This window comes from Anomalospiza imberbis, chromosome 7, assembly GCF_031753505.1.
Source record: "Anomalospiza imberbis isolate Cuckoo-Finch-1a 21T00152 chromosome 7, ASM3175350v1, whole genome shotgun sequence".
Taxonomy (NCBI): Eukaryota; Metazoa; Chordata; class Aves; order Passeriformes; family Viduidae; genus Anomalospiza; species Anomalospiza imberbis.
Window position 1 is genome coordinate 24,582,453 of NC_089687.1, and position 27,056 is coordinate 24,609,508.

At 40.3% G+C, this 27,056-nt stretch overlaps 2 protein-coding genes across 7 annotated transcripts in view; one reads left to right on the forward strand and one right to left on the reverse strand.

Annotated features, from left to right (window-relative positions):
* DNAJC10 (DnaJ heat shock protein family (Hsp40) member C10) overlaps positions 1-1,660 on the forward strand; it is a 22,129-nt gene extending 20,469 nt beyond the window's left edge. The window contains exon 22 of the mRNA XM_068196044.1: positions 70-1,660. Within this exon, the coding sequence (XP_068052145.1) occupies positions 70-81 (12 nt within the window). The 3' untranslated portion in view covers positions 82-1,660. The remainder of the gene's footprint in view (positions 1-69) is intronic.
* The window catches only part of PIKFYVE (phosphoinositide kinase, FYVE-type zinc finger containing), a 67,555-nt gene continuing 41,244 nt past the window's right edge, over positions 746-27,056 (reverse strand). For 5 of the 6 annotated variants that reach the window (XM_068196039.1, XM_068196040.1, XM_068196041.1 and 2 more), the window contains 21 exons: positions 26,173-26,244; positions 24,685-24,856; positions 23,206-23,384; positions 22,615-22,728; positions 21,298-21,406; positions 21,035-21,189; positions 20,453-20,543; positions 19,389-19,449; positions 18,666-18,809; positions 18,377-18,497; positions 17,158-17,253; positions 16,354-16,437; positions 15,792-15,880; positions 15,001-15,165; positions 14,363-14,422; positions 13,749-13,925; positions 12,930-13,033; positions 12,539-12,667; positions 10,981-11,242; positions 9,094-9,168; positions 746-8,000 (listed from right to left, as the gene is read on the reverse strand). In XM_068196039.1, coding sequence (XP_068052140.1) covers positions 7,885-8,000; positions 9,094-9,168; positions 10,981-11,242; positions 12,539-12,667; positions 12,930-13,033; positions 13,749-13,925; positions 14,363-14,422; positions 15,001-15,165; positions 15,792-15,880; positions 16,354-16,437; positions 17,158-17,253; positions 18,377-18,497; positions 18,666-18,809; positions 19,389-19,449; positions 20,453-20,543; positions 21,035-21,189; positions 21,298-21,406; positions 22,615-22,728; positions 23,206-23,384; positions 24,685-24,856; positions 26,173-26,244 — 2,575 coding nt within the window. In that variant the 3' untranslated portion in view covers positions 746-7,884. Of the gene's footprint in view, positions 8,001-9,093; positions 9,169-10,980; positions 11,243-12,538; positions 12,668-12,929; positions 13,034-13,748; positions 13,926-14,362; positions 14,423-15,000; positions 15,166-15,791; positions 15,881-16,353; positions 16,438-17,157; positions 17,254-17,363; positions 17,972-18,376; positions 18,498-18,665; positions 18,810-19,388; positions 19,450-20,452; positions 20,544-21,034; positions 21,190-21,297; positions 21,407-22,614; positions 22,729-23,205; positions 23,385-24,684; positions 24,857-26,172; positions 26,245-27,056 lie in introns of those variants that run through there. The other variant, XM_068196043.1, reaches the window with a different exon arrangement.

Genomic DNA, 27,056 nt, shown 5'->3' on the forward strand with positions numbered 1-27,056 from the left:
AAATCATATGAAAAAACATTTTTGTTTGTAGCTTCAGAGAAATGCTATTGTTATTTTTCTTGTCACTAGGATGAACTCTAACTGGTACTGAAGGTAGATACAATTCAAAATATTCTGAAGCTGTGAAGATAGAAGACACCACATGGAAAATATAAGGATAGTGACATTGGTGACAGGACAAGACACATGAAAACAAGTTTGAGTTCACAGGCATACACGACTGTATGAGTTCTGTTAAACTGTGGGGAGATGAAAACATTTTGGTTTTGGTGGAGGCAATGTTTCTGCATGTCCCTCTTCTGATATACCAGCTACCTTCTTCCTGGCCAAACACTGGAGTTGACCAGAAATGTGGACTCTATCACTTTTGCCTACCCATTTACTAGTTCCTTATATTTTTTTCTGTCTCTTCTCAAATGCTTTTTGAATGTGGCACTCAGCCTGTGGCTGAATATGCACTCAGAGCACTCTGCAATGCAGAACATAATGACGGATTGTCTATTTGAAAGACAAACAGTTGTACCTGATGATTATTCTGCTTTGGGGTTGCATTATTGTCTAGTCAATGGTTAGGAAATAAAATCAAGAACTGGTAGGAGAATATGTTTATTGAATTAAATTGCTCTTGCTCTTGAGTGGATTACTCTGTTGTGGCAGTGGTGATGCTGCCTGGATGAACAGAACTTTGAAGAGCTTCTTTAGTTGCTTGGTTTGGTTTTGGGATTGTGCTTATTCTTTTTAAGTGAGAAAGAAAAAATAAAATAATTCAAATGTGGTATTAACTTTCAAAGTTTAAATTATGCAATAGAAGCATCTGGTTAAGTCACTAGGTCATCACTTTTATCATTATCTTTTTAAATATGATGTATATTGTGGACATATTTACCCTCTTTTGGCATTACCACTTTCCCTTTCCCTGAAGACATATTTTTATGTGGTTTATTTTTTGTTTGTTTTTATATAATCTTCAGGCAAGCAGGAGAGCAAGTGCCTTCTTTAATTTAATAATGAACACTGTACTTTGCAATGTCTCCTTATACTTCTTACTAGAATTCCTACTCTAAAGAGTAATATTTTTCAGAGCTTCTCCATAGGCAAGAAAAATTACAGCAGATGACAAAATGTCTGCAAACAAGTGTATCATTATTTCAATAAAATGCTCCCTAGCACTTGACAGATAGAATTTCCTCCCTGCTCTCTATGTATTTAGACCTAGCATGACTGGTCAGTATATTATGAGTATTACAAATTTGTAAATACATTGTCATTGGCAAGTAACTTATTTCATGAAGAAGGCAGCAAGAAGTGAAGAGATACAAGTAACTGAGACATTCAACTGTTTTTTCCCCTATTCTCAGGGTTGCCTCTTGATTTTTCATTTTTGCAGCATATTATTCTAAGAATGAGGAGACTACTGCATCTATTTTTTAACAAAGTAGACCTTCCTACATCCAAATTTAACTTCAAACTCAATCACAGTCAAAAATTAAAATTTTAAAACAAACTGTTTTGGTCAGGTTTTGCATATCAATGTAACTGCAGTTCCCACCTTCTACACTCCTCTTGGAGAATGAGGTCTAGGAAAAGTTTTGAAACATACTTAGGCTGTGGGGAATAGGATTTAGTTTAAATATCAATAAAGTTCATTTTGAAGATACAATTCTCTATCAATATATTTTTTTTGTATCCAGATTTTTAAAATTCTGAGAGACCAAATGGATGTGTAAGGGTGGGGGAAAATAATCTTCCAAACTAAATGATGGAGGTTGCTAAGATTTTCCAAGTTCTCATGGATTTTTTGCATGCTGCCCCAAGAGTTTTCTGTAAGCAAGCTGCAGGGGAAATGGATTGGGTAATAAAATCTTGCATTTCTTTCTAGCCATGAAAATAAATAAATACAACTTTTTATAAATAGCTCTCTCTCCAGCCTTCCCTAAGGACAAATTCATAGTTACAATATCTTATTTTCACTAATGAAGGGTTTAAACTGGTTATTCAAGACCAGTGGAGCAGCACTTATTCTAGAATAAAAACATCTTGAAATAACCAAGTCCCTCAGTTTTCCCCTGTAGGACCATGGAGGTGTCAGCATTGCCATTAGAATTCCGCATCTACTACTCCACATATTGTACAGCGTACATGGCTTTTGTGTTTTATTATGCGTTATACTCTTCTTTTATGTGTGTGTAGTTACACAAGAAGGAAAAGGTAAAGACCAGCCTCATGCTCTGCTATTTGTCGCTGGAATTCTAATGGCTTTTAAATTTATCTCTGGAATCCTATCTTGTTTTAATTAAAGCAAGGACTTCTGTGGCTGTTTAATACCTTATCCTAAAACAACCGATTTCTCAAAAGACATTTGGCTCATTTATCTTTTACTGCTGCTGAAAGGCATAGAAATAGAATAGAGAGAACATAGCAAAAGTTTCAAGCAATATCCTGGGTTTATATGGTCTGCAGTTGAAAAAATCGTGTTTTGACCAAACCTGGCAGGTTTGAACTTCTTCCATTCATGGGCATACTTCACACTTAATTAATTCTGGATGTTCAATATATTTTATCAGTTTATAAAAAGACTTAAAATGCTCTATTGTTTAAAGTTTTCAACGGGAATTCACAAGAACTTACTCCACTCACTGAAACTTGGCAGCTGAAGACAGTGATGTTCCAATCCTGATTACTTTCTCTTCTCTCTGCTAGAATTCAACACTAATTTTATATCCCCATACATGTAAAGCCACTACAGTTTTGATAATGAAGAGCTAAAGGTAAATCATCACCATGATACTAAGTACTTACCCTAACACTCAGATATTAATTAGTTAGTTGAGCAAAAAAGAAGGTTTCCCAAATTAGTGCATATGACATCTGTATTCTGCAGACTATTTCTTGACTAAGACCACAGGAGACATACTGGTTAAAATTTGGTGTGTATTCTGCAGAAGCCAACACTTCCTGTAGGAAAATGACTACTTAAAGGTCAGAGTATCAAGAAAACATTCAAGAGCTGAATTAAGTAGGGGTTAGGTTGTTGTAAAAACACATTCGTTCTGGTTAATTCTTACTGTACAGCTGAGCTGCCATGGACTTTACAGCCTGAAGATGTTCTGCCTTTTAGGGCTTCACAGACAAAAAACAATATTGTTTATCCATAAAGCAGTTCAAATTAATATGAAGAAGATATAATTTCTGCATGTTATAGGCTGCTATAGGGTCACATAAAGTTACCTTATTCTTTTTCTACCTTAACAGACACACTAACAAGAATACACTTCGGTCAGAATTAATTACAGATCAACTAGAAATTCAAATAGCTGACTTGATCTGTTTCCAAAAAATAGCTTTATCCCTATAGTATGTATTTTTAAATAATATTTATAATCCTATTAGAAAAATATTTTCTTTCTCTTGTTCAAATGTGCATATGTGTACATTAAGCAATCCTAGTTGTGCTGTCATAGATATGTAACTCTTTCACCAGGCAGGCAGTTTATTTTAGTTATGACACAAGAGCTCAGCTAGTCCAGTAACAGAAGCCCATACCCAGAATACTTCATTTTTTCATACCCGGGGTGTTTCATGTTTGCTGAAGCTGTATTAGAAAAATATCCTATGTAAGCAATGGAGAAAAGTTACCCTATTCCCATCCTGTCTCTTCAACTGTAATTCAATACTCTTTTTGGTAATTGTGTTCACGTACTTTATCATCTTACCTTTGGTCACTGGATCATTATTTCATGAACTAAGGCTGCATTTGTGCTTCTCACCTTCATGCCAGAAGCTCCTCAAGTCCCACCGCTCATCTTTACACCCACAGAAAGCAGCACTGCCCCAGAATTGAGTATCACATCTTTTCCTTGTTCATACCCGCAATGGGAGGACAGGTTCTGATGCAGTTTCATACTGCAGCAGATGAAATTACTCAGACTCACCTGGCAAAAAATGGTGATTGCACATAATACAGGTAAAATCCTCAAGTTTTAGATAGGGTTTTATAGTCTAGATATGAACAAGTCCCCTTCCCAGAACTAATCACAAATTATTTTAAGCCTTTGCAAGGAGGTTAATATATACCAGCTTAATGTGAAACAATCAAGAGAATATATTTATTTTCAGACCTTCTCGGATTTTTTTCTTTATCTAGTCCACTTAAAAGAAGATTATGGAAATACCTGGAATGTGTTCTACATTGTGGCAGAACTGGGCAAAGGCACACCACCATCTGCTGGACAAAACTGGATCCCTGTCTTACACAGCACTGTGGTGAAAAGCAGCTGCAGAGAACATAAAACTGGGTGAAAGGTTTGCACATTCTACTGCCACTGCCCTGGGGAGCTGCCCAAGGTGCTGCTCCATCAGAGGAGACGAGCTGTGAGGTACAGAGACAGGACAGGCATCTTACACTGCACGCAAAGCTGCACTCTCCAGCACAGCAATCCCTGCACAGTGAGCAGTGGCCTTGCCTCTGATCAAGAAAATGGGGTGCAATGAGGCCTAACTGTTCCACACATGGAACACACTCAAGTATACTTTAGTCACTTTATTTGTATCTATATACATTACATTTTGATTCTCCGAGTAGTCAAGGCAATTATTCTCAAATAGTTTAGTACATCAATTTTATAAAATACAGCTGAACCAAGTTAGAATAGAAATGCATACCTTATAGTACATTAAGTGCTTTGAAGAATGACTAGTCTGGCCACCAGCTAGTGAGCAATTCATTTGGTTTGGTCATTCCCACAGGGGAGACTCCACAGGTAACTCCCCTGAGCCCACTAGAACTGCTCTACACCAGCAAGAGACCCTCATGTACTTTTTGGGGACAGAACGCATCCCTGGGCCACTAGAAGGCATTCTGCTGTCCACATGTTGACTCAAAAGTCATTCCTTCTGACTTGGACAAGATTTAGACATTTGTCTCAAGGCCTCAGATCAAAACAACAGAAGAGTCAGTGTATCTCTGAAGAAATTCAGTCTTCATATTTGCAACTGGAATTTACTTATACATATGCTAAACCTGTGTTATAAAGAAATAAGCTCTGACCAAAGGGTTCATCCTTAGGAATTCTACAGGGACACAGACTGAACACGGCCTCCCAAGCAGCTCTCAAAGATTTGTTCTGCATGAATTACTGCTCTCCTTCTGAGAAAAGTAAGCTTGGTAGTAATTGAAATGTCAGGACAAATATCATACTGAAAATGGAATATTTGAGGAGACCCATTCAGCTGCTGGGATTTGGACTAGAAATGCTTACAGCTTTATATCACAGGACATCCAAGATGACCCAACTCCAGCTGATACTGCAGCTACTGTGATACTCATGACCAGTAGTTTACTCTATACTCCAGTCTAATCAGGACTAGTCTATCAGCCACATCCTGGCCAAAGATTGACTGTTGATGCCAGCTCAAGATCATTCCTGCAAATCTCTCCAACTGCTGTAACTTCAGCCCAAGGTCACCATTCACCTGTCTCTGGCTTTGTTCATAGGCTGAAAAACAGTGGAAGATTCTCTCCCTTCTGCAGTGCTGAGGGCCCAGTGCTGTCACGTTCTGAGGAGCATTGTCAGATGATGAAGCTGCTTACAGCCATCTGCTCAGGACTCTGGCTGACAAGCAGCACAGAGCAGCCACACATCCCAGGATAAGGATAAGGGTTACTGGTGACAGACCAGGCTAGCATGCCACATTAGCCCAGTGCAGGTGCCATGACACACATGCCCACACTTGTGCTCCATCCACCAATCCACATACTGACAAAGGTGGAAGACAACGTAATTAGCTGCCGTTGGGTCACCTTAGCTGGCCAGGACAGTCAAGTTTTAACCTGTAAACTTTAGGAAGAGAATGAGGAGAACACATGTAAACTTCAGCTGAGACTGGAACATAGGCTGCATGGCAGGTTCTTTCACACTGATGAACCAAGACAGTAGGCAGAGGCCACAGAAGTGGGAGTAGCACTGAGCTGATGGACTGGTTGCCCTCATTAGACAAGGCCACACACACAGCCAGGCATCTTGGGAGAACATTTCAGCAAGAGGCAAGATGCATCCCAGAGGTGATCAGCTGTACCTGATGCACTGTGTTGGACTGAAGGAAGGAGTACTGTGTCATCTTTCCACAGCACACATCACTGCAGCCTTCAACACTGCACCCCCAGAAACAGTTCTCACATTGTACTGAGGAAATCAGTACACTTTTTTTTCTGCTGCCTCAAGGCCAGCATCTTTGCTCATCCTCTAGTACAGTGTTGCAATAGGGTGAGGAAGGCTCCTTCCGACACAAATGACTGTTGCCTCCTGGCAGCTCAGACAAGAGCTGCACTGGTTGGTTTTGGAGCAAGTAGCTCAGTTCTCACTGCTCGCCTTTTCCTTTCTCAGTGCTGCCCACTGCTGGTCACTCCTAAACAGCCACCACCATCTGCTGCAGAAAAAAATACTGAACACAGGAGAAGTGAACAAAACGCACATTTCAATCCATAGTTATATGAGGCAACTGGTTAGAATGAGCAAGTGATCACTAAGAACTATCTTGTCCCAGATTCCATGTTCATTTGATGTTCTTCCATCAGAGACTGGAAGTCAAAGGACAGTTTTCTTGCCTTTCAAACTCATTAAAACTCCTCTTATTTACTGGCCTGTATTATAATGAAACTAAAAAGTAAACTCATCACCTACAAAAATGAGTATTTTTTTTTAATGGAAAGAAATGCTTATTGTAATAATATAGAGACTCACAGATCTCAGCACATCTTATACATCATACAAGATACCTGTTAGTTCAGGTCTTCCTTTTTACAGAAAACAACAACTACATTCATCTCCGTGACCAAAAAAAATCATGTCATGAACGCAAGAAAAACAAACATTCTCCTGGCAAAATTTCACCATGAGGTAATTGCATTGCTTGAAAGTAAAGGGGAACTGAAATGGATTTGAAGTGATCTGCCAGGAATGATGGTTGCATTAAGAAGAAAGTTGCAGTATGCTTCACTTTGTCTAGCAACTTACTTACTACCTTTACTAAGGAAAGGGTTAATCTGCTTCATAACTATAATTAATCAAGTCTTGTTAAATTAAAGGGTATATTAGTTACCTGTTCCCAGGAATGTAAGCAACATTCAGATCACAGTACTGTTTAGGAATGAAGGGATATGTTTTGAGTTTTGCAGTATACTGATAACTGACAACTCATTTTTATGGGATTCAGCTAAAATGCAATTATGACAGATAAACCAGAGCTGTACTGCAGTAACATAACTTAAAAGATGGAGTCATAGGGCATTATAGATGTGAAGCTGCCTAAAAAATACTGCTTACAGAACCCAGTAAGAATTAAAACTATGGAGCATAAACAGCAAAAGTTAGTAATGGATCCTAAATAGATCAATTACAGACCACTGTAACAATAGCAGAACTCATGAATTAACTTCATTCTTCTCTCCCCCATCCACATTTGTGGGGTTTATTTCACATTTTCAGTACCATGTATCCACTACAGAAACATGAGCTGCTCATATTCAACACCATTTTGACAGTGCAAGACTTCCAGAGATCGTGTACTTCTTCACCATCAGGATCTGGATAGAATCTCAGCTCAGTACTTACAAGGAGATAGCGTCACCTTCCCTACTGACAGCAGGGATGTCACTTATCAGTGCTGTTCAGTGGTACCTTACAGTTTAGATCCTTATTGAGGCAGGGTTGCTTATTATCCTCCAAGGGGGATTAAAGTGCAAGCAGATTTCACACTCTGCAACAGGATGCACATGGTCAGTGTAGACATGGAACTGCAATCCTCTTGCTTGCTGCTGGACAGACTGCTGGAAGAGTGGCCTGTAATGTCATTGTCCTCTTGTGCTTTCCCAATATGGGCTTTAGCTCAGCAATTCAGGCCCAGTCCTGTCCAATGGTCTGGCACCATCAGGAAATACTTATCCATAGCTTCACAAAACCTGGTCCGGTACAGTTCTGGAGAGACCACAGTGGGCATCTTACCTAATGTGTAAGAGTCAAGAACAGTTAGAAATGGGCGAAAGATACTGCAGTACAGACAGATGTCACATGAGATTACACCAGCAGACGGCATAAACTTGAAGGCAACAAGATAGACCCTTATAAAGTTCCACAACAAACAAGCATAAGGTTTTGCACCTGGTAAAACATAAAGCAGGAGCAGAGCACAGGCTGGGATCTCCCTGGGGGGCAGCTCTGTGAAAGGGACCTGAGGATCCTGGTGGACAAGCAGCTCAGTGGGAGTGAGCAGTGCTGCTGCTGCTGCAGCAAAGAAAGCCAGCAGGAAGGACACTGGGCTGCATCAACAGGGGCATCGCCAGCAGAGAGAAAGAAGGACAGAAGTCATTATCCCACCCATATTCCAGCATTATCTTTCATCTGGAAGGTGCTACTTCCAGACCACGTCTGGAATACTGGACTCAGTTTTGGTACCTGCTATATTGAAAAAAAAAAAAAAAAGGAAAAAAAAAAAGATGTGGGCAGGCTGAAGAGGGTCCAGAGAAGGGTCACAGAGATGATCCAAGGACTGGGAAGCCTGCATATGAGGAAATGCTGAGAGAACCGGGTTTGTTCAGCCTTGGGAAAAAAGGCTGCTTAGAGGAAACTGTAAGACCATATCACTACGTTCCAGTATTTATAGGGTGGCTAAAAAGAAGATGGACACTCATTTTACAAGGAGCCACATGGAAAAGATGAGGGTTAATGGATATATGTTATTCCTGGGCAGATTCCAGTTAGACACAAGAGGAATGTTTTTCAGAATGAGAAAAACCAGCCATTGGAATAGTCTCACCAGTGAAGGGATGGATTCCCCAGCAGAGGGGATTTAAGATTCACCTGCACAGGGTGCTGAACCATCTTGTCTAGACCGTGCTTTTGTCAAGAAATGTTGGATCAGATAATCCTTGAGGTCCCTTCCAACCCAGTATTCTACTATTCCTTCTTCTGTTCTCAACAACTTAATCTGTCACAAATTCGCATGGTAGGGAAGTTGTGACTTTATCAGCAGTGTTATAGAAAGCTTCCATGTAACAAGGAAACATGATCAAAATCTTTGCTTTCAGTCTGGACTTACCTTGTCCTCCCAAGATGCCAGTTGACTTTACCACCATTTCAAGCTTTTTGTCCCAGGTAAAAGTACGAATATAGTCTGTTACAATAAAAAAAATCCACAAACAAATATGTTTTATTTGTTATAATCCAAGTAACACTGTTTTAAAATGTATTTATTTCCCCCCAAAGAGAGCAGGAAAGCAGCAGTGCTTTATAATCAGAACTTCAGTGTTTTCCCTACCAGTTGCCTCATTTTCTGTAGTATTGATTATGTTTGGGGAGGGTGAATACAGTCTCGCAAAAGTCCAGCAAGATCACAATCAACTCTTCCTGTCTCCACAAGAACAGGCTGCCCAAGCATGTCTGTCTTTATCCATCTGAGAGTGTCAAGGGCTCATTTACAAAGATCACTTTGCTTACCCTCATCCCAGAAGCCCCACTAGAAGCACTGAGGCTTGGACACCTCTCCATTTAAACCAGTATTTCTCATCACTGCAGCCACCTGCAGGTTTGATAACAGAATGGAAGGGATTGCCACTTTATGACAGGGAGGACTGGAAACATCACCAGTGACCCTGACTGGCAGAGGGGGCAGCAAGAAGACAACTTCTGAATTGTTTCCAAGCCCCTTCCAGAGAAGGCATGCTCAGTCAACACAAGCACATGAACATTTGGGCCTGCAAAGCTAAAGCTGCAGTAAGATCAGTTTTCACAGACCTAACTTACTTGTTTCCTGTATCACATAAGGATCTAAAATAGGTAGAGATACTGACCTCAGATTGAAACACAGTCCACACTAAGATTTTATAGTTCCAGTCCAACACAAATTTAGCTTGAGTACTTTATAAATTCTCAGGGTATAATCTAAAGAACATTCTGATAGCCTAATACAGCAGACATGTTCTCTCTTCTTGATAATATTTGTGTTCACCAAGTTCCTTCAGATATATGTGTTAAACACTGAAGGAACTGGTAGCTTTAAATATCATATAAAATATATCCGATAAGACTTGACATAGAGCAACAAAAAGCCACACATACAGGAGAAGCACATGGTCAGTGTAGTCCCATCCTGTTTATTCCAATATTCAAGAGTCTACAAATCTACAAAGTAATAACAACTTACAACAAACAAGAGCTTTCTTTGTAGCTGGAACTTCAGTTCTCAACTAGAAATGTTATTGAAATGGCTTTCGAGCTTTATCGGAATAAGCATAATCCAGACCTCCTGTCCTGAGATCTCATCTGGAAGCATTTCTGAGCTGAGTTTCAAGACCACTTCATTTCCCTAAGTCAATTCCACATCCTGTAAAATTGCCTCATCTCTAAGTCTTTTATACTACAGAAGTTTGTCTGTCTAAACCATCTCTTTTTCTGTCTCTACTTTCCAGTCACAAGTCAAAGCATGCAGCAAGGTAAATGCCACTGCACAGTCACCCATATTATCCAGGTCAGACTATATGATTATATGAGACCCCATGATGTTTAACTTCTTTCTTCCAACCCTACCAATACTGTTTTTCCTTAGAGCCCCTCCACACAAGATTTAAAAGCCTATGTAAACATGGCTAAACTGAAGTTTACAGATTAAACACATAAAAGCATACAAATAACTTGCCCTGCTTCAACTGGAGTCAAAGTGTAGGTTAAACTACCTTTGAGGCCTCCTGCATACACTGATAGCAATGCAAATGCTAATCTGAGCCTACACAAGACCTGGAGAGAAGACTTCCTGCCTCCACTTTGAATACCTGTAAGAGGTGAGGGTGGTATTCTACCAGGGAGAAGACAAGATTTCCTGACACACATCTCTCTGGTGGTGGCACAGTTCTAAGAGCACTATGAACACCTAAACCAGAAGAAAAGCATTTCATCATCTGAGAGCAACAAAATACAAAAGACAACCTACCAATGATCCCAACGACCAGCTGGTTGTTGGTATCATCACGACCCACCAGCAGGGAATAGTCAATGATGAGATGGCTAGAGAGGAACTGGGAATCACTGTGTATGGAGGCTTTCAGCACAGCTTTGCAATGGGAACGGATGTACAAAGGATTGTCCCGAACCATCTTCAGAAGGTTTTCATCCAGCAGGACCACATCACAAGTTTCCTTGCCTGTGTCTGTTTTAACATTTCTATTCCGGAGGGAGCCCTTCAGGTCAAACACCTGCAAATGGAGAACAGCACTACTTTGCTTCATTTTTCTGGGTTAAAGACTTCAGTACCTAACACTTGAGAAGTCAGCACAGCTGTGCAACTCTTTCTTTCTCTTCAGGAGGAAGGCAATTAACAAAAAAATATTTTGTAGAGAATAGCATGTAAGCCTGGGTGAAAGCTCTGCCACCTCAATTCACAAGTTTTAGGCAAGTTATTTCACTAATATTTAGTCTAAATAAGGACAAAAAGGGTGCCTCTACTTTTTATATTGTTTATGTAAACTCAGTTTTCCAGCCAGTTTCTACAGAGTTAGTTGCTGACAAAAGCAAAGCCACTGAAGAGGGAGGCAGGTGGTGCATGAAGCACCAGTTAACACTGGCAAGGCAAAAGACAGACCCATCATGAGGCTGTAAATGATCTCTGGAGTTCTCCATTCCTATGTCCTGCTTCAAGCAGGCCTGTTAGAGAAGGCTGTTCAAGTTCTGTCCAGTCAAGATTTCACTAACTTCTGTGGAACAGAGTTCACAGTCTATTTGGGTTTCTCTTTTGTAGTGCCTGAGCCCTCCTCATGATTTAAACAACAGACAAACAAAAAGAAAACCCCCAACATCCTTTACATCCATCTAGAATTCCCTCCATCCACTTCCTCTCACAAACACTCCCTGTTTGAGGTCAGGCACTGAGAGGTAAAGTGGAAAGAACTGATACTCTTTAGGTTTAGAAGTGATGTTTGTTTGAACTTCCTTTTCAGCTTCAAATCTCTATTTAAAGGAGAATTCCCCCCTAATCATTTTAAGATCTTCATTCTACTGTCTGATAAAGATTGCTTTTCCTTGACTAAGAGCAAGACTGAACTCAATAACTTGTCCCACACCTGAAGTAGTTCCAAGAAAGAACAGCGGGTTGAAAAAATAATTAACTCTCTCCACTACAGAGTAAGTCTGAGTGAGGCTCTCATTCTAAACAAATTAGTCTGTAATTCCACTCTGTTCCTCTGAAGTTTTCTCAAAAGATTTTACATTTTCATAACCAGGTTAGTAATGTTTTCTCTCAGACACCAGAGATACAGGGACAAACAAGACTTCTAAAGACTGAACCCTGCACAACAGCTATCTGAACTAGCCAATACAGGCATCAAGCTCCTGAGGCTCACATAACAAGGAAGAGGCACAAACTGACACCTTTGAGCAGCGCGAGAGGTCAATAACACACGCGAAGTTAAAAGTCACCTAGATGGCTACAAATGACCCTGCTCTTTCTCCCAGTCACAACTGCACTGCAAGGGAACAGAACACTTTGCTCTTACCTGAGCCATTTTCCTGCCATAGAAAAGGTTTTCCATGACAAGCAGATCCAGCTTCTTTTCAGTGTTGTTTTGAGAGTTCTTGTAACCAATTCGATACACCCCAAGGATTTTAGCCAGTGCTGTGGGCTTCTAATGAAGACAAGACATAGGTTAAGATCTGTGTAGAGACAATCAGCAATCCCACACCAGAAGCACCACAGTTCTGTCTGACTGTGTATTACAGCTCAGAAGTTCACGCATAATTTCCACTTTACATCTTAAAAACCCATTATTAATATAACTCACACCCTCCAAAATTTTCTTTTATTTAAATGAAAAAGGTTAATAGAAACTTCTACTAATCTTTAAAATACAGAACACTGCCCAAAATAAAAGGCACGTTTTTTAATACCTTCTGCTGAACTGCATTAGTGATGTAAGTGAAGTAGTGTGGGGCAAAGTCAAGGAATGACTGGACTTCCAGACGAGGCATTTGCTTCAAGATGAATCTATCATCTGTTTTAACATCAGACAGAGGCAACAGGGTTACATACAACAAGTAAGGTACCTTTTGCAAATTTTTGGGACTGTCACATCGCTGATATGGTTTGAAAAATTAAAACACTACGATTCTCTTAAATCCTTACCTTCAGAAGCTCATTTCTAGATTCTTTTTACTTCATATATTCTGAATTTCTGCCTCCCTGGATTTCTACCTTCCAGTAAATCATGGACAAGAGACTGGCTATACTAGATCTACCTCAACTATATGGGCTTCCTATAGAGACAACAGAAACAGCCTACAGACCATTTTGTTCAATACTTGTTTTACATAGAAGCCTAGAAAAGGCCACAGTTCTAAAAAAAAAATTAGATTAACAACAGCACATGGGATTATAAGAAACACTGCGTCTTCAACAAGTTCTCCTTGAATTATACTCAAGTTTTTGTTTTCTGAAGCCTGCCTGAGAGTACAACCCTTCTGTTCAATTGGCCTTCCTAGCTGCTACTGCTGAAAAACAGAAATATATTTTGCTTTCCTGCACGTACAATGAGACAAGTAATTTGATATTGAAGACCCCAGAATAACCCACCTAATTTTCCCTTCTGAGTGGCTACTTCACGATGAGCAACCCTCTGGACAGTGGTTATCAGGAATTAAATGACACACTAACCACCACCATACAGAAATAATACCTCTAATTACAAAGGGGGAAGAAGCTGCATTTACCCTCAGTCACATAGAATGCAGCTCCAGATTTGCCACCTCGTGCCTGCCAGGGCATTGAGTGAGAGAGGGATCGGATGAAATCCTCTTCACTGCTCCCCAGGATCACTTCACGCATCCTGTGAAACTCCCCAGCATAATAAATCCGGCAGTAGAACTTGGCATTCGCATCTGAGAACTCTGCAATAAATGGTTTTCCTCAATAACAGCACGCAACATGCACTGACTACCTGTCACAACACTAAGATTCTGCTCATGTTGAGAGGACTATTAGCGTTAAACATCTCTCTCATGCTTATTATAATTCAGAACTTCCAACCAAGGGGATTTAAATGGAAAATTGACAGGAAAGTTAAATCCCTCTAGATTAGCTCATAGTATATGTCGCATGGAAGTGTTTGGACAAAAGATCAATTAAAAAAAGTTTAAGGAGTATTTTTACAAAAGAGATTGATTGCAGTAAGTAAAAAATGCATTGCTCTTTTCTTGGTTTGCTTTTCCTTCATGATACCAAGAATACCAAGAAAAAACAACTATTAACTTCAAGACTCCCACTGCATGTGCATGAAGAAATTAGTTTGTCAGCTAAGACTAAGTTGTTATTTACAGCTACTCACGGAGTTCCACATGGGGATTCACCACCTGTTTCTTCTGTCCATCTCCTCCATCTCCATCATCTGAAGGCATAAAGGGCATTTGGTCAGGGCTGTTCACTATTATCACCGAGACAGTCACATTAGGTACTACTCGTAAACTCACATTACAAGAAAAATATTTTCTTTTTTTTTCCAAGAATACAGAGGGAACTATACACAGGGAATTAGAATTACAGCTATAATTGTATAATATAATACATATGCTAGAAGGGCACTGCTGTTTATAGACGCAAATCCAGTCTCTCTTCATCCATTTTCTATGAGCTAAAACAATGAGATCTAAACAGCAAGTGAGGAAGAGAGACAAGGCTGCTTAACTAGAGTCAACTCAATCCAAAGGCTTTCAAGTACAGACTACTCCACATCCCTATAGTTTGGGTTTGAAAGATCCTGTTTCCCTTATCATAAAGAGAAGCAATGTATTTAGGAAAAAAAACATATTTGATGTTCAAATGATTCATTTTCAACACGTGCTGAGTAACCTTTCAACATGCTGTTGAAAAAGTACAAGCAGGAGTGCATTTGGGGCCTTACATGGATGAATGAGGTTTGGGAGAAGTAACAACCCAAGAGAGAAGATGAACTCTGCAGTCTTGTACCTTGAGCCTCTGCTCCTTGGTTTTCTGCTCCCTCTTTGCCCATCTGTCCAACCTGGTAGTAAGCACTGTCAGCACCACGTAAGGTCTCTTTCTTCTGGGAAGACAGGTCTGGGCTCTTCCCTCCCGTGCCACGGAAGAAAGACAATACACCAGATGGTTTCTTTGCTACAGTGAAAAGGAATAGAAAAGAGGGTGTTGGCATTACCACAGGAAGTTTAATAACAGCATGACTCCTATGAACATTCCCCATTCATTGTTCCATATGGAGCAATGATGCCATTCAACTATAACTCATTTGCTATTCTTCAGGCAACTAAGGTCCATGAGGGTGGATGATCTAGTGTTTTGAGTAGCATCCTAGAGTGAAAACACAGACCAAGAATTAGCGTCTTTAATATAGTAAGAACTTCATGTCTTCATTTCAAAATATTTTAACTGCATTGCTTTAAAGAAGGCAATGCCAAAAGAAGGGCATCATACCCCACTGAACAGGCTGGATTCAAGAACAAACCTAGGTCCACTACATAATAACATTAAATCAGGGAATGACAGTTTAATCTCTTAAGAATAGTTCTCATAAGAACTATTGATCTCATAAGATCTTCATAAAACTAAAAAACCCACACACTCCCATCTCTTTCATGTATTACATTAAGTCAACACTAAGACTAGTCACAATTTCAACTCAGAATACTGCTTTTTCTTCCCCACATGAACTAGAATCCAGGTTAAGTGGACTCAAGTCTGAGCTGAGATTAGCACCATGGATGATTTTGGTAAAATGGTCTTACGCTGCTCTGGCTCTGCATTGCGAAGGGGACACATGTTAGCCTCAGGCAGGCGGACAGGGCTGCTGCTCTTGGGCTTGCTGTCTGACATGCTGAAAGGAGAAAGAACAAACAAGTGATGAACCAACAAATGCTGCCACCCAAGGCACTACTGCTTTATGCCTGGACATTTATTTCTCCTCCCTGCTTAAACACTAAAGGAAAAAAACACCATTTAAAGGTGTAACAGTGTGGGACTCTCCAAAGTTGTCCTCCTCCATCTTACTAAAAAATATCTCTCAGGGTCCATAGCATCCATCCCTGACCATAGCAAAGGTAAGCAGGCCCAGTATTCCTACCATGCACGCAGCCAAGAGATTAGGTGATGGAGCCAGCAAGGTCCATAATGTGAAATGGAACCTCACATACTGAAGTACGTGTTGGTTACATGGAATGAGTCAGATTCCATCAGAAAGTAGAGATCCTAACAGGGGCATATTTTGAGGGTTCTTCCCCATCCTAGTTTTGGCTTATTCACTACCATCACTATGTCTTCACTCTATGTACTGTAGCTCCTGCGTGTAACCTGTTTGGTTGTAGTCCTTCTTCAGAACTGCTCTTCAGAGATGCTTTGGACAACTCATCCAGGGCATTTCTGTACTCCTTGCAACTGATGGGGAAAGAAGAAAAGAAAGGGAAAGGCCCAAAATAATTAGGTGTTCTCTTGGAAACTCTGCAATACCAGCCCAAAGATTCAGTTCAGAGACAACCACAGGAAACAAAACACCACAGCAGAAAAACCTCTGCTTTATTTTTTTGTATTATTAGAACTTTCTTTACTTAGAACAAAAGCTGCTCTAGACAATACTGCAGAAAAAATATCCCCTTATTTTTCCCCCTCCCACAATTTAAGAATGCAATTCTTCAAAAATCTGCTGCCTTGTGACATGCAAACCCAAAGGTTTACTGAAGCAGCTGGTGAGAAGAGCTGACCAGTAACAAGAGCTGCTATGACCAAAGGTAGGCAAGAAACAGACTGCAATATCAATACTAATAACTGTTCCCCAATTCAGTCGCACTTCCTCCAGCTGGAGAGGCTGAGCAAACCTTAGTTGCATTTCTTTCTCTAGCGATATCTCATTAAAAGAAACACCACACAACTAAGTCATTTTTGCTTACTAGAGTTCCACTAAAATCCAAAAGCCAGTTGCACTTTCATTATCTCAGCAGTAAGAGGAAAGAGCCCCATCTCTGGCAGAAACTCTAGCATGCCTTAAATGTAGAAATTCTGTCATGCTTGCTCCCTATCACCAAAATTTAAATATTCCTCAAACACAAAAGCTGCAAAAGTGCAAAGTATGTCAGATGAAAAGCCAAATCACACCAGTACCTGAGAGCAAAGGCTATGATGGAGCTTGGTTCTTTCTCACAGACTGCAATAGGTACACGTTCATGCTCATACATTAAGTAGTGCTTATCTGGGTCACTAAATGAAAACAACAAACTGTTAGTAGATCATACAAATTTGTGTAAAGAAAAGAAGTTTTGGTTAAAACCCAGATCTCATCACTGCACTCCCAGGCACAAGCTGCAAGTCTCAGCATGGAACCAAAGCTCCCCAGATCAGCTTCTCCCAACAGACACATTCATAACTATGTGGTTAATTCTAAATGGTAGAGTGTTAGGGCAATCAGCATTTCAAGCAAGCTGCTTGGATCAGAAGACCAGCTTTAGGTTAGAATAAGAGTCTATTTCTGTTTAGCAGCCACTGTTTCTAATGGCACCAAAACCTGCCTGAGCCTGGTTTGACTATCCAGAAGCATAGCCTGTAGAGTGAACTTAATGGACAAACCTGGACTCTTTTCTAAACAGGCAGTTTATTACAGAAAATTCCCCAAAGCCTCCTGGATTCTTGTATCATTTTTTTTCACTGATCTGTAGGGTCCAGTCATTTAGCTTTTACCTCATCAGCCCAAGGCCTCCACTCCTACACTGGGGGTGGGATTCACAAGTTAAACTCAGGCTGCCAAACGTTAGGCTCATGTCAAACAAGAAACACTACAAAGCACGCAGACCAAGTAGCTGAAAGACTTTCCAGCCTGCCCATCTTCACACGAGAGGGACACTTGAGGGCACATGCAGTGGCCATTGAACCTGTCCTACACCCAAACAATGCCAATTTGAGTCCAACCCTTGGAAGAGGTCTGGAAGCAAAAACAAGACGCAGACATGTAGCTTTAGTTAAGTCTTTGCTAAGGAAGGGTATTTCCACTCCCTCCCTGCAGCAATGAAGTTAGAAGGCACCTTTCTCCCCTTTTCCCCCACCCCTTCATCTCCCACAAGAACTCTGAGGAGGCATGCCTGCTAGGAGGTGAAACTGATACTGGCTTTACACAAAGGCAGATCATTAATAAGAAAGGTGAGTAACCTACAATCACCTAGAATGGACACAGAAAACTTCCTACCTTGACAAAGTTCTCTATCTGACTCAGGCAAACTCAAGTAATGGCTTAAATTATACACTGAGCAAAGGAAGCATGCATGGCTCTGCCTGCAATCTGACAAGGTTGCTGATTTCATACATTTTATATATATTATGCAGTACTTACAAGGGAAAGGGAATGGGGTTATAGTTGTTTCCAGGCAAAAAGTTAGCCAAAATAGCTTTCATAGTAGACTTCTCCTTCACTTGGCTGTCTGTAGATCCCAGTGAGTGCCCATCAAACACATCTGGAACAGATATATGTCATGTCTGCATCACAATATCAAAGCTTAAGCTGTAAAGTCAGAAGGATGACTACAGACCACAGAGTTACCAGTTGTCATTTCCTAAAATGGTCTTGTGGACTTGGCACAGAAAAGCAAGAAAAAGAATACAAGATCACAACTGAACTATACCTTCTGAGCTGCTTGTTGTGTCCTGTTCAGAGAGTGTGTTGGCACCAGTCACATGCTCCGATGCAACCTCTGGAGAGGTGGGCAGCTGTAGATGGGTGGAGCCTGTGGAGCTCTGACTTGATAAAGTTGTCAGGAAACGATCCTCTGAGAGTACAAGGTCAGTTAAGGACAGAAGAAATAATTTTACATGGCTGTCAGAAGTTATACTGTTTGATCCCAAGCTATAAACAGCACCTACTTTCAGAAGGTTTTTACTTAGAAAGCAGGTAAAACCACACAGACCAAAGGAATGGGCACACTCATCAATGTAGCACATAACCTCCAGAAAATGCATACGCTTACAACTACTACCTTCAGCTCCCACAAACTCCCAGTATGCCTCACAGGTAAGAGATCTCAGCACCCATAACCAGATCACAGAAGAGGCAAAAGGCATTTCCCAAATTCCATGTAGTTCTTTAGTTAATTAGAAAGCTTCTGAAAGTTTTTAAACTAAAGTTCAGTGGAAAATTCTTGTCGGCCAATTTACTACTTGTTAGTAATTCAGCTTAATATTAGAAGCAGATGGCCAACTTCTATCTTACCACTAGAAAAAACAAATGTGACATGATGGGGATTTGGTATTTCTCTGATTTATCAAATCTGACAAAAGCTCCCATATTATGTCAGGAAAAGGGCTACAACATGTTTCTGTTGGCATATTATGAAAAATAAGTGACAGACCTTTCTCTCCATTCTGCAGCGCTGGAGAAGCATTGCGTGGGGAAGCATCCATGCTACTGATCTAGGTGGAATAACAAAACACCAGTGTTGATGCCAAGCTCTTTACAGTTCTCTTTCCTCCTGCATGGAACACTTACAAAAGCAGATATATTACAACAGAGCACTCCCACCCACTTCTCAGCCTCTGCATGTCACTGTATCTTTTCCCATAGGAAAAAGACAAGGCAACAGCAACTCAAGTTCACAAGATGCTTATGATGGCTGTTATCTGTGTATGCTGCTTTAAACTCTACACTCCCTCTCTAAGAACCTACTTCTACATCAAGATAAGGTTTGCTTTAGCACCTAACAAATATGTGTTAAGTGGAAGGGGCATGTGTGCATGCAGCAGAGCAAATCCAGGATCTCTAGGAGTTTTTTGTGCACCTTGCTACTGTAGAACTATTGGGAGTTCAGCCTCTTGGTATGATGCTTATGTTGTACTACCTTGCAGCCCAGACACTTCCCCAGAGTTCCAGCTCCCCAAAGGGTGGAAGTTCAGCATGTGTATCCTTGGACAGAGCTCTTGAGGCAGCAGTCCAAAATAATTTATCCATCCCTTCAGTGAGTTCCCACAAAACATCACATCCTGAAAAGCCATTATCAGTCCTTGCTGTGTCATTTGCTCTACTTTTCAACATTATTTGTCTTTTCTTTTTCACAAGTGGTGCACCAGATGGGCAACAACCTAGGGTTGAAGGAGATGGCCCAGTTCCTATCTAGGCACACACTCGACAATGACTGCAGCTCTCTGGTGGCAGTGTTCACATCAACACTACACAATCACAGAAAATCATCAACTCCTATTCATACTTACTCTTCCTCTCCACAATATGGCTCTTAGTTCACATCTTTTTGGAAAGGTTACATATACAAGCACACAATTTAAGCTTTTACAAATGAAAACCACAGGATGCAGTAAAACTAGTTTAATAACTTTTAAAGAGAACTCAATCCAGTCTTAAGACTATTGTGCTGCCCCTGTGAAAAAAATGTTTAAGAAGTTTATAGCCTGTTAGCCATACCTTGCTTTCTTCACCTTGCCTCAGTCTCCCAGGGCTGGGTGGTACTGATGGACGTTTTCTCCCTTTCTCTTGTTGGAAGAGATCCTGCAATCTTAAACAAAAAATAATAATAAAACAAACAAACAAAAACAACCCCCAAAAAACCACCACTACCAAAGAAAAATTAATCAAAAGGTAGGTTACTGGTGTTATCTCTGAATGACACAAGTTATGAAGTTTCTCCATAACAAACTCAGATTGCTGCTAACACATGCCAAAGATGTATCACATGGCCAAAGACAGCACATTTTCTTCAGCTCTGAGACTATTTCACCCAATCAACAGGTCCCATGCTCCCCTCTTCCCAACTCTTCCTCCATTATTCAAACGAAAATATCTCCTCCAGATGGAAGTTGTGCTCTACAACACAATGCTTTTATCATATGGCCTCAAATTATTTTCTGTTCCACTGATCAGCTGTGTGTTCTTAACCAGTAGAATACATTCAGCACAAGCTCTATATAGCAACTGCTCTACAGTAAAAGAAACTACAGCTGAACACTGTATCAGTGTTGCTCATGATTCCAGCATGTGTCCTCTTACCTATTATTCCAGGCTTGTAGCATCTCACAAAGTCCTTGCTTTTTAGCTATCAGAGACTCAAAAACAGATTGCAGCTGTTGAGGTGTATCCAGTGATGATGAAAGCAGCCTTGCTTGGATTTTCTCAGTCCAGTTTCGAAACTCTCCTTCTTCCATCTGCCAAAAGGAAAACTATCAGTGTTATCTCACCAAGATGACACAAGATCTGAGAGGCTCCTCCACACACTTAGCCTATGGACCACTGATGTAAAAATAGTCTATTACCTCCTTTTGGGCAAAGAGGTCTTCCATCTTCTCTTCCCTTGTTTTGCTGAAGGTATCAGTTTTCAGAGAAGCAAGGCGATCATCCACAGCAAGATACACCTGTGACACCCTGCCAACAGCAATGCAAAGAGCTAAGCTGTGACTACTTAGAGCTTCTTCAACATTCTTTAAAATGGTCTGAATGTGTTTAAGGTTAGCATTTAACACAGTAAGAGAAAGTTGGGAAAACTCCATTAGTAATAGGAGGAATCTAGAAGTTACATACGCTGACTTTTGTCTCCACAATTTACTCTTAACAGTGGAAGTTGTCAGAGAGCAATACAAATGTCTCAAACACATTACTAACACAGGGGAACTATTGTGTCATCTGTGATTATGAAGAATCCGGGTCTGCAAGATACACCTCTACCAGCAGGGCTCAGAAAAAATGAGTACTTCTATTTCAGCTCTAAACCAAGCTCCACAGGTTTTGAAGTCAGATGGTCACAGAGACATACAGCAATACAGGAATGCTGTGACCAGGCAGAACAGCAGGCAGGCTGGATTTTACAGAGTTTTCATCTTGCCTGTCTTCCACGTTTTTGTTCCTACATTTAGAAAGTGTCTAGGCTCATGGTAGGTCACCTTAGACTACAAGAAGGTAGAGTCTGCCTGCTGTTACCATATTCAATAGCTACCAAAGGCAAAGACTTTTATACACCAGAGAATTCCATTGCCACATGGCCAATGGAATGACAACAGTTCTGTTCAGACAAGAGATTTGAGCAAGGTCTTTGCAGTTTTTTGGGGCTGAAGAATTAAAACTCAGTTAGATGTTCTATAAAGGAACATTAGTGTAAGAGTACAAAGTACAACCTGCAGTTTTCCAGGTCCATCTTCTAGGACCATCTTTTCATTTTTAGCATTAGAGTGAAGAATTAAAAATACATTAACTGGGCATTTCATAAGGTAACATGGCCAACCTTTCAGTAGCTTGGCAGCATTATTCAGAAACATGCTATATGACTCAGACATCACTGCAACTTTCAGGAATAGAGATGAAAAGAATCTTTGTTTCTACTGGCAATTGTTCAACCTGACTTGCCACCAGACAAAGAGCTGAGACATTAGTACAGACAGAGCAAGCAAAGGTAACAAAGACTTCAATACCACTGTCATTTGGAAGTATATACACATAGATGTTTTAAACTATTACTTTTCTATCAAATAATTAATATTTAGCAAAATCTCATCATACTAGCGAAAATAGTTATGTGTCCTGCTAATAAAAGTACAAAGTACAAGTAAGATTAGGAAGACATTAAAAATAAAGCTTACTTTTGTGAGAAATCCTTGAGATCCTGCAAAATAGTAACTTTTAATGGAGCCTGTCGTTTGATGTAAATCTTGGGGAGTGGGACACACACTTCCAGCAGCCGGATTGGAGAGTAGCTGAGAAGGCAATACAACAGCTTGTAACAAAACCCACACCACACAGTACTAGTTCTACACCATACTGAGGTTTGAGGCCCTTATATGAAAAAGGGCACTGTCAATGTGTCCAGGGCTTTAGGTACTTTTAGCAGAAATAACACTGTTCATTCTCCAAGGCAAGAAGTTAAAGCACAAATCATATTGCAAAACCAAAATTTTGAAAGTATTTGCAGTTGGGTAGGAAAAAGCATTTCCCTTCTGCATCATGAAGAGGAGCCATCCACTCTTGGAACACTGCCCACCACAGCTAGGACAGTGATGCCACCCACAAAGCCCTCTGTAAGCCAGCACACAATCCTGCACTTGTGGTTATGGTACAGTTATGCTATCCCATGCTATATTCACAGTGAAGGACAGAACTGACGAATCCTTAGTAGAGCCATATGCTTCATACAGTACCAGAGAGAGAAGGAAGATTTTAGCAGTGGAACTCACCTGAAAGATGCCACCATCTGATTATAGGAAAAATACTGGTGATAGTCATGGTGAATGGAATGCCCACAAGGCTCTGCGTTGGCCCTTCGAGTGTACTGATACCCATAGAACCTCAGCTCAAGGTATTTTGCAAAAGACATAGACCAAGAGTCATTGGAAAGGGGAACAACTGGTGTCACCTGAAAAATTGAAAGGCAAGTTTCTAAATTTCATCCTTCAAACAAGATTAAGGAGAGGATAATCCAGGCAGCAAACTAGTATTTCTAGTACCAGAAGCACCCATGACCCTAAAACATACTTAACAACAAAGACAGCATTTATGCATAGCTAAGGCCAACACATAGTTAAAATAAATTTGTTAAACAACTGCTAGCTGATGATGAAAGGTGCTAAGCTGGGGGAGTCCAAACATACCCTTGATGGAAGCTTATTTCTGGGATGCTACTTCTCTGTATAGAGTCAATTTCCAGCAACCCAGCCAGCAGCAGTGGCCATATCATGTACTTTTTCCTGGTGATTCTGCAGCTACAAATGCACTGGTGCTGCTTTGCAGTGTATTTCAACCTCAGAAGTGCTTGCAAGCTTAGAGCACACACCGCTTTACACACACTTTAACACCTCAACCACGTAAGTGTTTACATGAGCACACAAAAATAAAAGGTTACAGAGCTGTATACACAGCAACATAGGGCTTGCTGTCAGCAACTGTGTCAACCTCCTCCAGGTATCTGTACATCCAACACCCATGTCTAAGGCAGCGTAAGTAGGTGACCTGAGTCACCCATATGGGTAATTCAGATGTTTTGCATTTCAGGTACTGCATTAATCTTTTTTCATTATGTTTTATTCTCATCTCTTTGAAGGCTCTTCATGTTTACCTAGACAAGAGTATCCAGTTAGCAGTGTTTTCTTAGCTAAATTACAGACCAAGTTCCAGATAATATACAATCTTACTATCTTGTGGGCTTTTTAAAGCAATTTAATATTTCTCTAATGAAGATGTTACTTTCTAATGACTACTGAAGGAACTCTATACATCACATTGATGCAAAGTAGGCTGTTCAGTCCACAGCAGATCAAAGAACAGTAAGTGGCTTTAGCCAATTACCATGCCAGTAGATCTTGGTGTCTGACCTTTCCCACATGCTCATAAAGATTCACTGCAAGGAAGGCACCATACTCTTCACCTCTAAGTGGGAAACTCCATTTTTTCTGCTTAGATCTACCCTCTCAGAGTCAGTTTTGACACTTTCTAACAAGACTACCTCACACAAAATTTTTCACCCTCAACAGCCCCAGTGCTAAAAGAGGAATTTGTAGGTAACATGAGAACATATGTATCAGTAACAGGTTTTCTGCCAGTTTAGCCATAGCTCCAGGTATGACTGCTTTCTCAAAAATGCTGCCTTTCCCTACAAAGCCAGTCACAACAAGAATACTAAATTGGAAGAGCAATGATTCTGAAGTCCACATCCTTACCTGTTTGCACAGTCTGCACCAGGAGTATGTAAGGATGGTGTGCTGGTACCCAGGGACAGGGGAGTCCAGCTCCTTTAACACAATCTGCACACAGCCTTGCCCGTGAACAAAGCGACGGATGTGGTGCACCATTGGCGTTTCACAGAACATGCTGGGGCATTGGTAGGAAGGCCTTACACAGAGAAATAGAAACAGCTATGAATGATCACCTACCAGGCACTGCTGAAGAACTGATTCAACAGATCTAATATGCATCTTAATATCACAGTACTATTTATCTTCACTGTAAAAGAGTTTTCTAAGCCTGTAGTGAAGGCTGTATCTGCAGAGCAATTTAGAAGTAGCACGTAATGAAGTTCTATTGACAGCAATGGCTATATAGGTTCCAAAAGCAGCGACTGGATACTGGTGGTTATCACCTTTTTACAATGAATCACTTTCTACCAACATATTCTGTATAAAGATCAAAGCACCTGTCCTTGGCACCAAATTAAAAGACTGCTTTGGCAGTGTTCCCAAGCAAATACTGCAGAGGACAAAGATGTGACAAATAGCCTTAAAATGGCGATGTTTCAGCTCCTTAAAGAACAGGTAAGCAACACACTGCCATAGAACATCTTTGAACAGTAAAACCCATGACCTTTCTTTGGATGGGTTTTTTTAAGTCACAGAAGAAAGTCTAATACCAGAAAAACAAAAGCTGAATTGTTGAGGTACCAAAGTCAGATAAGATATTCTTCAAAACCAGGAAGAGCCTGAAAAAGCTCAGATTCTCCTTGCTCATGTGGAAAAAAAAAGAATTTTAATTACTGAAATTATGGAAATTGAGAAGCATTCACTTTAGCACACACTATCTAATAAGCAGAGAGAAGCAGGAATTTAAAAGTGGGCAGCTAAGCTCCTTCTCACTGATCAACACAAGGAGAAATACTGCAAGTGGCCAATGGAGAGAACAGAGTAAGCTAGTCTTTTGAGCAGATTACCAATCCAGCTTCACAGTCTGCTGAGATGCTGCATGGGGTTGTGCCAGCACCAGTTATTACAGAAGCATAACAACTTACACCTCTATGACAAGAAATAAATGACACAGTACTTTGCCACGGCTCGAAGTGTTCTGGACCATTTACATTGGGCACCTTGCACTTATGACAAAGCCTTACTCTGAGACACTAAATGAGTAGTGTTAGCCAACACTTGTATGAACCTTCAAAGAGGAACCTCAGAAAACTGTGACCAGAACAGTTGTTTGTCTTGAAAAACAGACAGTTGGAACACATGTTCAGGCTCTTAATTTGGCCCTTAAACCCTAATTGCTACAGAAAGGGCTATGTGAACACATTTGCCTTTATGAACTTATAACTTTGTTTCATAATCTGTTTCACTTCATCATGAAGGGAAGTAAGAAGGACAGGGCCAAAATAGGAAAGCAATGGGTGTATTTGCTTGTAACAAGTGAGCATGAGGGAATTAGAATAAATTCCTCCTTACCTGAAACAGTAGCGCTCCAAAAAAATCCCTAGAGTTAGGTCATTTTTCCCATAGAACTCCATGGTCACAATCCTAAAGCAGAGAAAGAAAAGCTTTAGAGACTGGATGCCATCACCATTAGCTGTGCAATGGCCTTTAGGAGCACAGATCTACACCCACTGCTGTCTTGTTTACAGCCCTGTATAACTTCAAAGATTTTTTTTCCACTTGACTACTCATCCTAGATCCCTGCTGTCAGGTTTGCTAATAATAAGATCAAAGTCCTACTAGAACAACTTTAAACTTGACATTTAAAAGTCCAATACAATTCAACTGCACTTCTGAAGATTATTTTCAAAAATATCTAGGCACAGAAGTCTAAACATCTTTAAGCTTCAAGCACTAATGTTTAAACAGGTACAAAAAAGGGTACATCCAGAACATGAAAAAAGCCTCAAGAAATACTTATTCTTCTAGCATATTTAATAGAAACTTTAGTTTCCCCAGAACCTGAGGTGACCAAGCCATTTAAATTGTGTATCAGTTTAAGTGTCATAATTCAGATACCCCTAACTTCATTAATTTACATACTCTCACTGTTCCTGCTTAGTGAGCATATCACCATCTTCTTTGGTTCATTTCTAAGCTTTTACAGGAACTTTAGACCTTTCCCTGTAATAGAGTCATCTCTTTATTTTCACCTAAGTTAAATGATTAAAAATACCTAGGCTAATGATTAAACACCAAGACCTGTCCTGTTTAGTAGAGATAAAAGTGTTTCATAAGTTGCACATAATTAGCAAATTACAGCCCCCTAAGCTGGAAATGAAGCTCTTAATACTGGTGACTGTAGTATGAAAAAGATAGCAATACATTCCAATGGCACTGTTGGATAATCCAATCTA